Source organism: Camponotus floridanus, unplaced genomic scaffold (genome assembly GCF_003227725.1).
Source record: "Camponotus floridanus strain SB8 unplaced genomic scaffold, Cflo_v7.5 scaffold35, whole genome shotgun sequence".
NCBI lineage: Eukaryota > Metazoa > Arthropoda > Insecta > Hymenoptera > Formicidae > Camponotus > Camponotus floridanus.
The window spans coordinates 1,144,214-1,163,603 of record NW_020229492.1 but is presented as its reverse complement, the minus strand read 5'-3'; the positions used below and the strand labels follow the sequence as shown (position 1 = coordinate 1,163,603).

The window sequence follows — 19,390 nt, the reverse complement described above, 5'->3', positions numbered from 1 at the left end:
ATTTTGTAAGAGATATTTTTTCTCGACGCGCACATTACATTATTATATTTGAAGAATTTATCAGCTTAGAAACTTGTCAATCAAATAAGAATTTTATTCGAAAACCATCGTCGTTTAACCTATCTAAATTACTTGGAAATTCGAAATTAATAAAAAAATTTTTAATTTATAGTTGACAGATTTTTCTGTCTTATTTGCAACGAGTGCTCAAAAAACTGAACACAGATCGTCTAAAGTATAAGATATTATTTTAAAAGTACATATTATATTTTGTAAGAGATATTTTTTCTCGACGCGCACATTACATTATTATATTTGAAGAATTTATCAGCTTAGAAACTTGTCAATCAAATAAGAATTTTATTCGAAAACCATCGTCGTTTAACCTATCTAAATTACTTGGAAATTCGAAATTAATAAAAAAATTTTTAATTTATAGTTGACAGATTTTTCTGTCTTATTTGCAACGAGTGCTCAAAAAACTGAACACAGATCGTCTAAAGTATAAGATATTATTTTAAAAGTACATATTATATTTTGTAAGAGATATTTTTTCTCGACGCGCACATTACATTATTATATTTGAAGAATTTATCAGCTTAGAAACTTGTCAATCAAATAAGAATTTTATTCGAAAACGATCTCGTTTAACCTATCTAAATTACTTGGAAATTCGAAATTAATAAAAAAATTTTTAATTTATAGCTGACAGATTTTTCTGTCTTATTTGCAACGAGTGCTCAAAAAACTGAACACAGATCGTCTAAAGTATAAGATATTATTTTAAAAGTACATATTATATTTTGTAAGAGATATTTTTTCTCGACGCGCACATTACATTATTATATTTGAAGAATTTATCAGCTTAGAAACTTGTCAATCAAATAAGAATTTTATTCGAAAACCATCGTCGTTTAACCTATCTAAATTACTTGGAAATTCGAAATTAATAAAAAAATTTTTAATTTATAGTTGACAGATTTTTCTGTCTTATTTGCAACGAGTGCTCAAAAAACTGAACACAGATCGTCTAAAGTATAAGATATTATTTTAAAAGTACATATTATATTTTGTAAGAGATATTTTTTCTCGACGCGCACATTACATTATTATATTTGAAGAATTTATCAGCTTAGAAACTTGTCAATCAAATAAGAATTTTATTCGAAAACCATCGTCGTTTAACCTATCTAAATTACTTGGAAATTCGAAATTAATAAAAAAATTTTTAATTTATAGTTGACAGATTTTTCTGTCTTATTTGCAACGAGTGCTCAAAAAACTGAACACAGATCGTCTAAAGTATAAGATATTATTTTAAAAGTACATATTATATTTTGTAAGAGATATTTTTTCTCGACGCGCACATTACATTATTATATTTGAAGAATTTATCAGCTTAGAAACTTGTCAATCAAATAAAAATTTTATTCGAAAACGATCTCGTTTAACCTATCTAAATTACTTGGAAATTCGAAATTAATAAAAAAATTTTTAATTTATAGCTGACAGATTTTTCTGTCTTATTTGCAACGAGTGCTCAAAAAACTGAACACAGATCGTCTAAAGTATAAGATATTATTTTAAAAGTACATATTATATTTTGTAAGAGATATTTTTTCTCGACGCGCACATTACATTATTATATTTGAAGAATTTATCAGCTTAAAAACTTGTCAATCAAATAACAATTTTATTCGAAAACGATCGTCGTTTAACCTATCTAAATTGCTTGGAAATTCGAAAATAATGGAGAAATTGGAAATCGATGATAACGGAAGGAAATGTACGCCGGAGCTTCGTAAAATCAGTTGCATCGTAGTTTTCACTCCACCATTCCGTCCTCATTTTTCGGATTCAATTTTCCCACTCGCCCGTTTCCGACAAGGGCGAACAAGTCGACGGATTATCGCAGCCGGTTGTGTTTATCTTGGGGATTAGCCGCGATTATTTGATTCGCGGTTGGCGGACCGGCGTATGCGAGTGTAAAGCCAACACTGTTGCTGAAAATTAACCGATCCCATTTAAAGGCCCGCACCAGGCATGTTTTCAGCGTCGAGAGCTCTCTCTCTCTCTCTCTCTTGATTCTCTTTCGAAAAGCGGAGGACGAGCAAATTTGACGCGCGCGAAATAATGCTGTGTCGCGATCCCTCAACCCGGAATGCGAGACGCGAATCACGGGACAGGGGAGGCGCATTAAATCCGCGGATGCATTAAAGGCGGCCTCGGGTCGCGAGGGGATTAAATTCGAAACGTCTAATAGAAGATACTGACCGTGCTCCACGTAATAACTGGTCTCGTTGTATCGCTCGTCCGTGAATCCCGGCCTCTTTGCTTTCAGCGCTTTCGTTTCCAATTTCGCCTGGAACAAAGAACACAGTAGAGATAAGTGACCGGCCCTGTGGGGGGTCGGCTCACGGTTACATGCGACTCCGCAATGTATATGAAACCGCGCTTCTCCATACATGACTCATACAAAAACGATATAAAACAATAGAACTTTACGAGACAATAGAGAGTGGCCGCGACGCTTTAAAAGATAGCGAAAAATAATAGAAAACGAACAAATATCATTTCGTTTCCATGTACGTAACGTCGCGATGATAATGGCGCGAAAGTACGCCGGGAAAAGTGCCCCGGTACTTATCGAACATCCTTAACTCCAGAATGGAAATTTTATTTTGTTCCGGAGCGACCGCTCTACAATTTTTGCCGGCCCCGCCGCTGGATTATCCGCGAAAGCCCGCAAAAATCGCGCGGTTACTCGGCGAATTTATGGCGGACCCTCGATTAAAAACGGAGATACACACAAGCCGGCGTGATTTGTCACTACGCGACTGAAATAAAGGGCGCGGTAGATAAGTGGACGAGCTGGTCAGACTTTGCGCCAGAGGCTCGCGAGCTGACGTATGGCGACGATAAATTTATCGTGCAAAAAAATCCCCGCGTCCTCGGGACAATGAGGGGACGCGGAATCGCGCGCAGAAAGTGAAAACTCGCAGGCGCACTTTTGCGACGCGGTTCTTGTCGCTCTGGCCCGGCTCATTGAATTACATAGGCCTGCGAGGTTTTTTTTTTAAATACAATAGCGATTTCCGATGTAATTTTGTGCGCTAAATCTGAATTTGCCCGCCGAATTTGCGTAGCACGTCACGTTTTTGAGTAATTTGTAATTGAATGGCTCAAAAATCGCTATTTTGGCCATTTTCATGAATTTATTGTGGGGAAAGTAAATTTTTTGAAATATTTCTGCCAATGGCATCGTATAATACTCACTTTCGTCTTTCAAATCCACTTTCGATTACCGCTGCACGATTTTTTTTCGCTGAGATATATAAGTATGACGTAAGAAAACTTATGTTAAAGAAAATTTATATAGACATCAATATGATAGATCCATAATCTTGAAATTTGAAAAGACTGACATATGTCAGGTTCGGTTGGTCAAAAAAATATTGTAAAGAAATGTCTAATACAGTTGTTACACATTTTAATAAATTTTTCTAAATTTTATGCCTTTTTATTGTGATTCTATTCGCCATATTGGATGCGCCATTTTTAATTTCGAAAGGTAACAGAAGGTATTTAAAAATGTATATTTTTACCCTAATTTTGATTCGTAGTGAGATAGAAAGATGGCACGGTTGATTTAGAATGGCTTATTAAATTCCTATGCATGACTAGTCTTATAACTTGTATATCTGAACAAAAAAAAATCGTGCGACGGTAATCGAAAGTGGATTCGAAAGATGAAAGTGAGTACTATACGATGCCATTGATAGAAATATTTCAAAAAATTTGGTTTACTCATAATAAATTCATGGCCAAAATAGCGATTTTTGGGCTATTCAACTACAAATAATTCAAAAACCTAACGTGCTACGCAAATTCGGCGGCCAGATTCGGATTCAGCGCACAAAATTACGTCAAAAATCACTATTGCATCTTAAAAAGAAATTTCGACCCCCTTTTTTGCAGGCCTGCGTTATCACGCGGACGTGTATTTATGATAACTCGCGGAAAGCCTCGAGAGATTGTGTCCATCGAAATACAGATTAATCACGCGGGATGAAAGGCAATGTATAAACGCATCCTCATAATGCGTAAAAATTCAAATTCGAGGAGGAGAGATGCGCCAGCCATGAATCTCGCGATTCCGGTGATAAATCTCTTTCCGTCCGCCGAAAGTTTCGTAAACCCGCAACGTTCCGCTCGCGAAGTCGCGTGAAATTTTCTCGACAAAGCGACCCGCCACACATGCTCGCTGAAATTTACATACGACATGGCGAAAATCGTACTCGAAACGTCGTAAAGTCGAGTGTTGCGAAACGTCGACGTCGCGTAAGTACTAACAGTAAGTGCGAAATACGTAAAATCTTGCAGAAACGCGAAAGGATTATGGGCGAGGCGAGAACGCGAAGGAAATCGCGTCGTGCGCGTGACGCCTAATTAAAAAGTAAAACTTGCCTACAAACTCAGCGCAACGTGCACTACGTGCACGCGCATGTAATGCGCTCTCTTTGCATTTTTATCCGACTCGTGTTTACCTGGCTACGTTCTGAAATCCAGTCAACCGTCACATCTCACGATAAGGAATACGCGCGATTAGCGAACCGAGCGTAAATCGTCGATACTCGCGCACAGAAAAAAAAAATAAGTATCAAATCAAAACTGGTATACATGAATTAATGCGTTCATTGTTTTGTGTATACGTAATAATCTATAATCTTCTTAGAAGAATTTAATAATTTTAAATTTCAACAATATTATAGTCTTATTTTAATATTGTAATTGTCATCTTAAGAATGTTATATAATTATTTAATTCTACTTTAAGAAAATTGTAATCTTTGATTTAAAAATATTATTTTGCATCCAACATTGTTTCTTTTCCATTCAAGAAAATTAAATCTTGGATCATAAGAATATATTTTTCTTGACTAGACTGTATAAAATGGCTTCATTCAAGTAAGCAATTATTTAAATAATTAATTTTGTTTTAAATTAACGCAATATAATCTCATTTCAAGATTTGCATCTTCAAATATTTTAAATACTAAATATATTTTCAAAATAAGAATGTCCATTTTTTCTGAGCGATAATTCGAAGATCAACTTTAAATCTTCAAAGTTCTTTTGAATTCCTCCATTTGACTATACACAGAAAAAGAATTAATGTCAAATCAAAACTTGTATATACGTAACAATCTATAATCCTCTTAGAAGAATTTGATAATTTTAAATTTCAACAATATTATAGTCTTATTTCAATATTGTAATTATCATCTCAAGAATATTATATAATTATTTAATTTTACTTTAAGAAAATTATAATCTTTGATTTAAAAATGTTATTTTCTATCCAATCTTGTTTCCTTTCCATTCAAGAAAATTAAATCTTAAATCATAAGAACATATATTTTTCTTGATATTGAATTGTATAAAATTGCTTCATTCAAGTAAGCAATTATTTAAATAATTAAATTTGTTTTAAATTAACTCAATATAATCTCATTTCAAGATTTCCAGCTTAAAACTGAATATATTTTCAAAACAAGAATGTCCATTTTTTCTGAGTGATGATTCGAAGATGAACTTTAAATGTTTCTCCAAAGTTCTTCCGAATTCCTTCATGTGACCATATACAGAAAAAAAATAAATGTCAAATCAAAACTTGTATATACGCGACAATCTATAATCTTCTTAGAAGAAATTAATAATTATAAATTTCAACAATATTATAGTCTTATTTTAATATTGTAATTGTCATCTTAAGAATGTTATATAATTATTTAATTCTACTTTAAGAAAATTGTAATCTTTGATTTAAAAATATTATTTTGCATCCAACATTGTTTCTTTTCCATTCAAGAAAATTAAATCTTGGATCATAAGAATATATTTTTCTTGACTAGACTGTATAAAATGGCTTCATTCAAGTAAGCAATTATTTAAATAATTAATTTTGTTTTAAATTAACGCAATATAATCTCATTTCAAGATTTGCATCTTCAAATATTTTAAATACTAAATATATTTTCAAAACAAGAATGTCCATTTTTTCTGAGCGATAATTCGAAGATCAACTTTAAATCTTCAAAGTTCTTTTGAATTCCTCCATTTGACTATACACAGAAAAAGAATTAATGTCAAATCAAAACTTGTATATACGTAACAATTTATAATCCTCTTAGAAGAATTTGATAATTTTAAATTTCAACAATATTATAGTCTTATTTCAATATTGTAATTATCATCTCAAGAATATTATATAATTATTTAATTTTACTTTAAGAAAATTATAATCTTTGATTTAAAAATGTTATTTTCTATCCAATCTTGTTTCCTTTCCATTCAAGAAAATTAAATCTTAAATCATAAGAACATATATTTTTCTTGATATTGAATTGTATAAAATTGCTTCATTCAAGTAAGCAATTATTTAATTATAATTATTTAATTCTACTTTAAGAAAATCATAATAATTCTTCTTTAAGAAAATCATCTTTGATTTAAAAATGTTATTTTTTGTCCAACATTATTTCTTTTCCATTCAAGAAAATTAAATCTTGGATTATAAGAATATATTTTTCTTGACTAAACTGTATAAAATGGCTTCATTCAAGTAAGCAATTATTTAAATAATTAAATTTGTTTTAAATTAACTCAATATAATCTCATTTCAAGATTTCCAGCTTAAAACTGAATATATTTTCAAAACAAGAATGTCCATTTTTTCTGAGTGATGATTCGAAGATGAACTTTAAATGTTTCTCCAAAGTTCTTCCGAATTCCTTCATTTGACCATATACAGAAAAAAAATAAATGTCAAATCAAAACTTGTATATACGCGACAATCTATAATCTTCTTAGAAGAATTTAATAATTATAAATTTCAATAATATTATAGTCTTATTTTAATATTGTAATTGTCATCTCAAGAATATTATATAATTATTTAATTCTACTTTAAGAAAATTATAATCTTTGATATAAAAATGTTATTTTCTATCGAACATTGTTGCTTTTCTATTCGAGAAAAATAAATCTTAAATCATAAGAATATATTTTTCTTGACTAAACTATATAAAATGGCTTCATTCAAGTAAGCAATTATTTAAATGATTAAGTTTGTTTTAAATTAACGCAATATAATCTCATTTCAAGATTTCAAATATTTTAAATACTAAATATATTTTCAAAACAGGAATGTCCATTTTTTTCTGTGCGATGACTCGAAGATCCACTCAAATTCTGCTTCTCCAAAGTGTTTTCAAACTCCTCCATAGTTGCAAGAATTCTTACGAGGTACATTGAAATATTGTTATATAATTCATGAATATCAAGATATATATCACAAATTCCACAAACAAATTCAAAATAGTAACAAGTGACCTACAAGTTTCTTACTCCCCGATTGACCGTCAGATATTTCGCGTAAATAAAACAGCGGAAACCCACGAGAACAATAGCGCACGTTTCCCAAGGAGAGGCCTTATTCTCACACGAAGGAATCATTTTAATTTCAGATCGTTAATTAAAATTAATAAACGACATTCGTGCGCGCGACGCGCTGCCCGGCCGCGCCTTTCGTTCGAAACAACCGGTGCATTACGTTAATGGATCCTAATATTTCTGTACGCGACACGTTTTAATTAACGTGGACATAATTAGTCGAAATCGCGGATGCATCGGACCGAGGCAAATCGGATTACACGGGACGTTGCACGATGAATTTTCGATCGGCGCGATCGCGCTTGATATCGCCCGATATGTCGATGGAAAAGACTTCTCTTGCGCGCTTACGTGTTCATCAATGATTATCGGCCAGCATGAACGTTGCGGACCGATGATAGAAATGTAATTAAGGCTGCCGCAGAATCGCGAGCGATAGAAAATCTCTCGTGGAGCGATAATATCGATCGTAAATCGAATTACGTTTGTATTAGAGAGCGATATTATTGCAGAGAGACACACGATACGTATATTGTAATTTGAGGTTATTTTTGTAGTCTAATAAAAGGTATGTCAAGCACCTCTCGCTCTCCAATTTAACCTACTATAATAGTTTTGGCGAAACATTACGTCGCGTAATGCATAGATCGCACGCTCGCGTTTTTGCATCGATGCATCATCGTGTGTATTACTAGTTAATTGTAATTTGCAATAATGACCGGCTATTTTAACCTCACGAGAGCGAGACAACGGATGTAAATGGAAACATTTGTGAAAATTAATATATATATTTATGAGTTGGCGCGCATATTCATATTGTTGGGAGGAGGTGGATAACAAACAGCTTGTTTCAAGAGTGGTGCTAATTGCAACGTTTCATTGAAACCACATTTCATAATTGACGATAACTCTAAGTAATCGATTTCAAGCGTAATTGATTACGTGTGAAAAATATTCACGAGGAATCAAAGATTGATGCTTAACTCGTGTAATGGAAAGGTACAGACAAGAAATCATAAAAGTCAAATGTAAAGTGCACTACACAGAAAAAATGGACATTCTTGTTTTGAAAATATATTCAGTTTTAAGCTGGAAATCTTGAAATGAGATTATATTGCGTTAATTTAAAACAAATTTAATTATTTAAATAATTGCTTATTTGAATAAAGCCATTTTATACAATTCAATATCAAGAAAAATATATTCTTATGATTTAAGATTTAATTTTCCTGAATGAAAAAGAAACAATGTTGGATGCAAAATAACATTTTTAAATCAAAGATTATAATTTTCTTAAAGTAGAATTAAATAATTATATAATATTATTAAGATGATAATTATTCTTGAAATGAGATTATATTGCGTTAATTTAAAACAAATTTAATTATTTAAATAATTGCTTACTTGAATGAAGCCATTTTATATAGTTTAATCAAGAAAAATATATTCTTATGATCCAAGATTTAATTTTCTTGAATGGAAAGGAAACAAGATTGGATAGAAAATAACATTTTTAAATCAAAGATTATAATTTTCTTAAAGTAGAATTAAATAATTATATATTCTTGAGGTGACAATTATAATATTAAAATAAGACTATAATATTGTTGAAATTTAAAATTATTAAATTCTTCTAAGAAGATTATAAATCGTTGCGTATATACAAAACAATGAACGCGTTAGTTTAAGTATATAAGTTTAAGTTTAAGTATATGTTAAATCATAAAAATATATTTTTCTTGATATTGAATTGTATAAAATGGCTTCATTCAAGTAAGCAATTATTTAAATAATTAAACTTGTTTTAAATTTTTACTCAACACTTGTTTTTTTCTGTGTAGAAGGATCATGAGGTTTCTGGAGGAATATGTCTCTGATATCTAACGAAACAATCAATCATTCGCGATATCAAATGACGAAATTCTAGAGATATTCTATGATCGAAATCATAGAAACGTTACAGGATAATTTTCATCGCGACAATAGGAGCACAATAAATTCACTCGACGTGGCATTTCATTATATTGACGGTAAATCGCTTTTAATCCAACTGCAGTCGCGTGTTCGTTCGGCTTATATGCTTTAAAAAAAAAAGTAAAATAATGAAACAATAAAACAATTCGACTTCGACTCGGTCGAGTGCCTCATTAACCGTAACGAGACCACTTGAAATTTTTGCTTAAATAATTAACGCTTCCGTTACGTATTGTTTGCGATTTCAGGTGAAAATGTTAGTCATCGTCGCAAACGAGGACGATGACAACAACGATAACGACGACGATGACGAGGACGAGGAAACACGAGACTCTCCAGAGCCACAAAGAGCAGAGTTACTAGACGGGAGGGACGTGCCAGAGGCGAAGTGGCGAAGAAGAAGGGCGACAGACGGGAAAGGGGGATAAAAACCACCCTCTGGGTTTCTCCATTTAAGTCCCTTGCGCGACGGTATATCCTCATCCACACGAATTTTCGCGCCACTCGGCTCGCTCTCTGGACTTTCGGCTGTATCGACCGGCCCTAAAACATCCCTCCCATTCACTCTCCAGCCTCGAGCGATCCCCTCGTTCTCTCGCCCTGCCTCCTCGAGTCTGAATCTACCTTCGTCCGCGAGTTAGCGACGTCTCTCTTGCTCTTGGAGAACGATCGACCGCGTTGCTTTCATCGTCTAAGGGTTTCCTCCAAGTCCCGAAGCTCATTCGCTCTCTTTCTTTCTTCCTCCCCTCTCTCTCTCTCTTTCCTTCATCGGCGATGTGCCATTTAACCCATCCTTCGCCGACTCTCCGGCCTGCATTCGTAGCCTTTGGTACAAGTCCTCAACCAAGTACTAACCGCGATAGGTACATTTATATTAGCGGAATTTATGCAAGAGAGAGAGAGAGAGAGAGAGAGACAATATATGTATATATTCTGTAACGTAGACGGAACGCTGTAATATCGAATGCAAACGCGCAGGATGGAATGTACGCGACATAGGAAGACAAAGAGAGGCATACCAGGGGCGATCCGCGTGCGCGTGCATTCCGATTTCGGACAGGGCGAATTCTGCCGCGATTCGAGCGCATATAATGCAGCGAGACACGCATTATTATATTGTAACGTACCGTCCACAAGTAGGCCGCGACGACAAAGTTCGATCTTACGCCCGCGATAAGATTTAACGGCCATCGTAAAATAACGAGCGACTTAATCGTCCTTTTATTAACCGGTTCACTGGTGCATCCGAAATCAACGTCTTGTGCCAAAAATAAATTCGTATTTTACATGAAAGTTTATCAAATTAATAAATTGATAAAGAGGCTCTTTATGTATTTAACTTTATGTATTTTATATAAAAGTTTATCTAAAAAGGGTTTTTTGTGAATTTTTCAATTCAAAATGACATTTTTGCCTTAAGGAGACTAGAGGAATCGCGTTTGAAAAATTTCTATTCTTCAAAAAATACCTTTCTTAACCGGTTTACTGGTGCACCCGAAATCAACGTTTTGTGCCAAAACTGGTGGGAGCAAGTAAATTCGTATTTTACGAAAGTTTATCTAAAAGGGGTTTTTTGCGTCGCTGACGGATCAAGGGTCGAAATTTCAAAATTCATAATGGCGAATCCAATATGGCGGACTAATTTTATTTCATTATGAAGAAGATCAAATTCGATATGTTCGCGTTTTTCGAGTCTCTTATGATGAATCTATAGACAAAATTGCAAAATTTAAACTGCCAGATCCAATATGACGGTTTCTAGTCATTAACTTTGATATTTCATTATGGAAATATATCACACTCGGTACGTTTTTTGATCAGATAACGGATTAGTTCAAGATACTTGAGCTTGAACATATCAAATTTGAAACTTCTCTAATGGAAACTTCTCTAATGGAATAACAACTATAATAATAGAATAACAAAATTAATTCACCATACTAAATCCGCCATGTTGAGTTTTAAAATTTCCATCCCAAATTTGTTATCAGCGACCCGAAAAATGTAGTGAATCAAGTTTCATGCAAATTCATTGAAAATTGGCAAAGTTATTTATAGTGGACATACAGGGTGTTCGAGTTATCTTCCGTCATCTTTCAAAGACAGATTCCTGGGATCATTTCCAGACGATTTTTCCTCAGCGAAAATGTCAATGAGGCCATCATTTTTTGCATGTTCTCGATTTTTGTCATCATATATCTTTGCAATTAAGTCTTAAATTAAAATTCAACTAAAGTAAACTCTATTTAAAATTAATCGAAGAATGTGGTTTTGTTAATATTTTATTTCTACAAAGCTTAGTTTACGAAAAACCCCTTACTTCCAATCACTTATAATTCGAAAATTATTATTGCCTCGACATTTTCGTTAAAGAAAAATCGTCTTCGGATGATCCCAGGAATCTGTCTTTGAAAAATAACGGAAGATAACTGGGACACCCTGTATATGAGCCATTACCAGTTGTGGCATTTTTTTGGCCATATACACAGAAAAAAAAAAGAAAATTCTTATTTTGAAAATATATGTATTTAATTTTAACATGAAAATGAGATTATATTGCGTTAATTAAAGAAAAATATAATTACTGGATCCGCCATTTTGAATTTTAAAATTTCAATCCCAAATTTGCCATCAGCCCAAAAACTGTAGTGTATCAAGTTTCATGCAAATTCCTTGAAAATTGGCAAAATTATTCATAGTGGACATATATGGGCCATTACCAGTTGTGGCACTTTTTTTTTGCCATATATGGGCCATTACCAGTAAACTGGTTAAGAGACTAGGTATCGCGCGCGTTCTGTCGCCGGGTGACTCGCGCCGCGATCTGTCATCGTGCGTGCGTCACGCGTATCTAATTTACGACGCAGGTTGCGACGAGAAAAGCCTTCGCGAGATAAATTACTTTCGCGCCCCGGTATATAACGTATCGCCCATCTCACCTCTCGCCCGCGAGGGCGGGAATGTTTCCTTCGACTAGCGACGCGCGAGGAATCTCGCGGGTGGGCGAGAAACGGAGCACATTCGAGCGAGAAGGGATAAATCCGCGACGTCGGATAGCAGGGTGGATACGACTTGGAGCGTAATGTACTCTCTCGGGTCACACCGTTGCCGAGCAAAAAGAGTAACGAGATGGGGAGAATGTTGCCCACCCCCTCGTCCTTCCATGCACACACGTACACTTTGGTTGCACGCGCACAAATCACGCAGACACATCGCCCCGAGTCTCTGGCACGGCTTGTCGCCGCCTGTTGCTGCTGCACTTCCGCTTAAGACAATTGTTTTCTCGAGATCGAACAGCTTCGTCGTTTGATTGGAAAAAAACAGGGACGCGCATGTCTTCCTATTTTTATTCGCGATCGCACTGAGAAAAAAATCTGGTTGTATTAATTGGAATTCTGGTAGATTCAATCAGTATGTCTGTTGGAAAATGGACGAACTAGAATTGTTGTAGGAATTACCAGATAAATTTGATTAATTTCTTCTTGTTAAATTTACCTCTTGTTTAATTTTTCTTGTTAAATTTGTTTAAATTAAATAGAAGTTACTAGTTTCATCCCCTTGTAACAATACGAGAGACTGAAAAAAATATTAATAACCTTTTTACTAGTAGAAAATATCCACCTAATTTCATTTATTTAACTCGTTCAAAATTTCAAAATTTAATTAGTTCGAAAAAAATAAAAACCTAATTTTTATCTCCATTTGTGGAGAAGTGTAACTCCACAGGAAGAGATGTAAAAGTATATGTTTATATTAAAAACCTCCCTTAATTTTCGAAAGAGTCATCTCCTAAAATTTGTCGCACACTGAAAAAAAAATCTGGGGTTGCATTATTTAGAATTCTGGTAGATTCAACCAATATGTCTGTTGGAAAATGGACGAGCCAGAATTCATTAATTAGATTACCAGGTGAATCTAATTAATTTTTTCCTGTTAAATTTACCAAATTTTCTGGTTTAATAATTAATATATGATTAATTAATATATGATTAGTTTAATAATATTTATCACACGTTTAATAATATTTAATATTTTAAAATTTATTGAATTTAATTTATAGGAATTCTTAATAGTATGCGTAATAATATATTTAATTTTAAAATATAAAGTATTTTAAATTTATCAATGAAAATACTTTGAGGATATAAATTTTGCGATTATTTTATAATCTCTAAATGCTAGTTTCTTACAACATTTTTTTCAAATCGTGATAAATTATTTTTCTAACAAATTTAAATTTAGAAAATTTGAATTTATCAGTTCTGAATTTTTAATTCGAGCACTGAGAAAAAAATCTGATTGCATTATTCAGAATTCTGGTAGATGCAACCGGTATGTCTATCGGAAAATGGGCGAACCAGAATTCTTGTAAGAATTACTAGATGAATCTGATTAATTTCTTTCTGTTAAATTTACCAAATTTTCTGGTTAATAATATTAAACTTCCCAGCACCAAGTCTAAAATTTTTTCCATCTAATCTCAAAAGTCTGTTTAATATTCTGAATTTCAACAAGATTATTGGATAAATTCAATCCAGATTATTGAATACATTATTTTAAATTCAGTTTGTTAGAAATTAAACTGATAAACAATGATGCAAGAAGAGGATGCAGCTCAAACATACACAATCAGAGAGCTAGCGTCCTCTTTCTGGCACTATTGCTCGTAAGAGAAAAAAATATACTTTGGATTTAATATTAATACTAGTTCTTTATATGCATTTCATGGCAAATATTAAATACAAGTTAAATTAAGAAACAAGCAAAAAAATTAATGTAACAAGAAATTTGATCCAACCAGAAAATACTAATCAAATCCTTATAGTAAAATCTATGAAACATTCTAGTTATAAAAAATCGAGTCTTATCATGATAACTAGAAATTCTTGTTTGATTTAACCAAAATGCCTTCAATCATATACGTCTTGTTGATACAATCAAACGATTTTTCTCAGTGTACAATTGCAATATATTATTATATTAAAATATATTGATAAATTATATTGAAAATAAATATTAATAAATTATATTAAAAGATATTGCAATTTATATTAAATTTATATTAAAATTTTTTTCAAACAAAGCCACACATAGAGTTGAAAGATCCTTACATCCTCAAATTTCCTTAAAGCAGCAGAGAAAGAAACGTTCTAGTTATAAAAAATGGAGTCTTATCGTGATAACTAGAAATTCTTGTTTGATTTAACCAAAATGATCTTCAATCATATACGTATTGTTGGTACGTTCAAACGATTTTTCTCAGTGCGCGAATTTATTTCCAATAGAATGAATAATTTCCACGGGAGAAAATATATTTTTAAATGCGTTATAAAACAGCGGAAAGGGACGACGCTCCAAGTGTGAACTTAAACGCGCGCAGCTTCGGGTTTACTTAGATCAATGGCGGATTAACGGAGCCATTGCTCGACCAAAGTAGTCGCTCGAGGCTTCCAAGCGCTGCCTTGGGCAATTAATTTCCTGACTATCTTAGCTTAACTCGAAGCGAACTGTAAACTACTGTTGCACGAGGAGGATAAAGAAGAAACAAAGTAAAGAAAGATAAAAGCAACGTACTGACGATAATGGCGGATTAATCGCAGGGAAATTATCGAAAGAACGCGAGGCAAATCTCGCATCTTTTTCTCGACGTGCGTCGCGAATAAAATTAATTTCAATTATTTTTATCCACGATGTTTCCACTCGTTATATAGCCAATCGATTAAACACCTCCCGCTCGATCGCTCCGGCGAATGTGCGCAGAGATTAACGAATAGATACAACGAAGCAATCAGCATTCCACGAGGCAATCTATCTAAAAAGAAGAAAAAAGGAAGAAACAGAAAGAGATTGCATAACGTCAGCGAATCTACAAATGATATACGAACCGAGGATGATTCCTCGACGAGATACTAAGATATATACAATTCTTTTTACACCAAGAACGAGTTAACTCCATCGCGACGACTATCAGCAACATCGTTAACTCTAGTAATTCGCGCGAAGCTAAACGTCAAAGGTCCGACGACGACTTTTGTTGGCAACAGTAACGCCAGCAAACTCGGGTTTCTCAAAGAGCGACGTTCCGGTTCGCCGTCTCTCTCTCTCTCTCTCTCTGTCTCTCTCCCTCTCTCTCGCTAACGTTTATTTCGTTAATGAGCGGACGCTCTCGCGCGCACCGAATAGATTAATGAGGCCGTGCCTCGCGGCTGACGCCCCGCGCGTCGAATATCGACGAGAACGACGAGGAGCACATGGAGGAGGCGATGGATAGACAGTGGGCGGGTGTACCGTACACGTACACACGGTAATCTGTTCCCGACTCTCCCGACCGGCCCTCCACATGAGTTACGAGGGCACGAAAATGGACGTCGAATCGGAGCAGATAGGTAGGTACGGGCTCTCTCCGGCTACCTGACCGCGTAACGCGTTAATTACGTTAACTATCCTAGATAACATGGAATACGCACGCGCAACAACGGGAGTATCGGATGCCATCGGATCGAGAATCGTTGTAAACGCGTCGTTACAAAAGACACACGAGAAGGCGATCGATCTTCTCTTCTTCTCTCAACTAATTCAAGTTCCTAGGGAGGTTGGGAGGCACCCAATAACTTGCGGTACCAAATAATTTTCGATAGTATCCTCGAAGCGTTTCCCCATCCCCTAATTTCAACGCAACTAGGGTTCCACAAGACAAGACCTAACCCAAGACAAGACAATATTTGTAAAAATATTGTATTGGTATTGGAAATTTTGAAAAATTTAAATCTTGTCTTGGTCTTCAGTGAATATTGGTTTTAGGAAAAATCTCGTCTTGTCTCGATTTTATTAACAATTTTTTATCTAATATTAAAAAATTATTTAAATAATATTTAACATAATTTTTGTGATATAATTTGAAATAATTATTACTATTGTATTATATTTTAATTATAATTATTACTATGTAATCGATATAAATGCCGTCTATTTACATAAAAAAACATTTACTGTTTTAAAGGTTTACTAGAAAACAGAAATTAATAACTATTTACAGGCTCCAAGGGAATGTGCAGATATAAATATTTTGGAGTGGTAAAAAAATCAGGTTCATTTTATCCCACATTGTCAAAAATGGCTCGAGACATTTTAAGTTCAACTGCCTCGTCCGTGCTAGTAGAAAGACTTTTCTCAATAGGAACTCTGACTATGTCAAAAAATAGAATCAGATTACAAATCTTTAAAAGCACTTATGTGCATCAATTTCTGGGTTAAATGCTCTTTAATGTCTAAAATTTGCGAGTTTGATTTCTAATTTATAAAAATGTTATATTGTATTAATATTAAATATTTTTAAATTTATCAATATAAATGTTTTCATTGAATAAAATTTTGTTAAATTCGTATATAGTAATTTTTTTCATTTACAAATATAAATATTTCAGTTTCTTTAAGAACCAATAATCTTGACAAGACTAAAAATCTTGACAGTCTTAGTCTTGGTATTGTCTTGATAACTAATTAAAAATCTTGTCTTGATCTTGTCTTGAAATTCAAGACAAGACAAGACAAGACAATATCAAGACTAATCTTGGTATCTCGTGCAACCCTACCTCGAAGCGTTTTCCCTAATTTCAACGCAACCACCTCTGTTATTCTGGCCGCACTTTCATCTAATAAATGGCTCGTCAAACAGTCTGCGCAAACGAAAGGCTTACCTTTTTTAGATCTTTGCTAGCGTCCGCATCTTCGGCTTTTCGCTTTTCCGTGATCTTGGGCGCTGGTACCGCGACCGTCGCCTCTCGCAACGGCTTCAGATCGACCTGCAACGAGAAGACAAACATGGTTATTATTCCGTGTACCTTGCTTAAATCGGCCCCTGACGTGGCCTTAATTCTCCAAACATCCTCGAGCGTCCGAGATAACTCGCGATGATTTTAACGGCTCGCGACGCGGGATGTTCCTCGGACACAATGGACACGAACGAGGCATCATCGGCCATTGTGTACCCGAATGTTGCGAGCGGGCACGCGCCAAAAGCTCCGGGTGCATCGATTTATGGTAATCCAGTTAACTCGTCTCTATTTTACGGACGCGTTTACGTTCTACATACTAATCCAGCGTTAATGGGACGAGTAAATACAGAGAGCGGTCTCCCCCGAGGACCAGGAGGGAGCTTGATTTGGCGCTTGATAATTCGACACTGCTAACGTTCCCATCCTCCCCCTCCTTCCCTTCTCTCTCTCGGTAATTACTCGATTCGCGAAAGTACAGGCGGGACAAACGGAAGGACAATCAATCGGCCGATCGAGAGTTTGCACGAAATCTTAATCGAATATTAAATGGACATTAACGCGAACGTAACTCTCGAGGCTTGGCTTTGCGCGCGGGCATAAAAGAAGGAGAGAAAGAAAGAGGGAGAATGAGTCAAAGAATGCCTAATTAAGTAGCTGTTCTGCGTTCACCTTGCTTACGTATATAATTTAGTCTCGGTAATTAAATGAAATGACGAACGTGAGGTGCGCGCTCCGCTTTCAGCGCTCCACTTTCCTACGCTTTCCGCATTCAAAACGAAACAAGGCTAATACTCGTAGGAAAGGAAATGGGAAACAAAAAGATCGTACGTAGGTAATTGCAGAAAGTGCAGTTAAAACGAAGAGACTTATGGAATACGTGAAAGAATTCTACAATCCTGAGCATTTCTCCTTTCCTCCCCTCCTCCTTTTCTCTCAAATGTAGACGCAGTTCAGCTGAGGTTAATACAATTACGCAATCGCATGTCTCGCCATTTGCATAATGCCAAATTAACGGGATTACGTCGCACGTCCAATTAGCCATTTGTAATGCTGTCACTGAGATTGCGAGACTTTATAACTCTTTGGATAATAAAAATAATGCAAAAGATTCCGTGGAAGGAACTCAAAATGCAAAATTGAAGATAGCTAAAACGCGGTTCGAATCTTCTTCTCATCGCGATATCATTGCACTGAGAAAAATCGATTGATACCAACAAGACGTATATGATTGAAGGCATTTTAATTAAATCAAACAAGAATTTCTAGTTATTGTGATAAGATTCGATTTTTTATAACTAGAACGTTTAATAGATTTTACTATAAGGATTTGGTTAGTATTTTCTGATTGGATCTATCAAATTTCTTTTTACATTAATTTCTTTGCTTGCTTCTTAACTTAACTCGTATTCAATATTTGCCATGAAATGGATATAAAGAAGTAGTATTAACATTAAATCCAAAGTATATTTTTTTTCTCTTATGAGCAGTAGTGCCAGAAAGAGGACGCTAGTTCTCTGATTTTGAGCTGCATCCTCTTCTTGCATTATTGTTTATCAATTTAATTTCTAACAAACTAAATTTAAAATAATTTATTCAATAATCTGGATTGAATTTATCCAATAATTTTGTTGGAATTAATTAATTTTGTTAGAATATTAAATAAACTTTTGAGATTAGATGGAAAAAAATTTTAGACTTGGTGCTGGCGAGTTTAATATTATTAACAAGAAAATTTAATAAATTTAACAAGGAAAAAATTAATCAGATTCATCTGTAATTCTTATAAGAATTCTGGTTCGTCCATTTTCCAACAGATATACTGGTTGAATCTAAGACCAGAATTCTAATTAATGCAACCAGATTTTTTTTTCAGTGTTGTATTGAAGAATTAATTATTTAATTCTTTAATAAATTGGCGAAAATTTTTAGAACTTTGTCAGTACTTTACATATTACACAGATTTATTGTACTCGTCTCTCTCTTTCTCTCTGTCATATATATTAAATATTAAATTTTTTGTTCTTTTAAAGATTTCATCCATAATAGTCAAATCTTCAAGAAAACAAAACATTTTATTGAAATAATTTAAACTTTAATTGCTTGTATAATAAAAAATAATGTAATACTTTATTAATATTCTACACTGAGAAAAATCGTTTGATTGTATCAACAAGCCGTATATGATTG

At 34.0% G+C, this 19,390-nt stretch overlaps 1 protein-coding gene across 1 annotated transcript in view; it reads right to left on the bottom strand.

Moving 5' to 3' along the window:
• The window catches only part of LOC105254334 (RNA pseudouridylate synthase domain-containing protein 2), a 161,832-nt gene that overhangs the window by 63,948 nt on the left and 78,494 nt on the right, over positions 1-19,390 (bottom strand). The window contains exons 2-3 of the mRNA XM_025410793.1: positions 17,126-17,230; positions 2,275-2,362 (exon numbers count right to left, since the gene is read on the bottom strand). Coding sequence (XP_025266578.1) covers positions 2,275-2,362; positions 17,126-17,230 — 193 coding nt within the window. The remainder of the gene's footprint in view (positions 1-2,274; positions 2,363-17,125; positions 17,231-19,390) is intronic.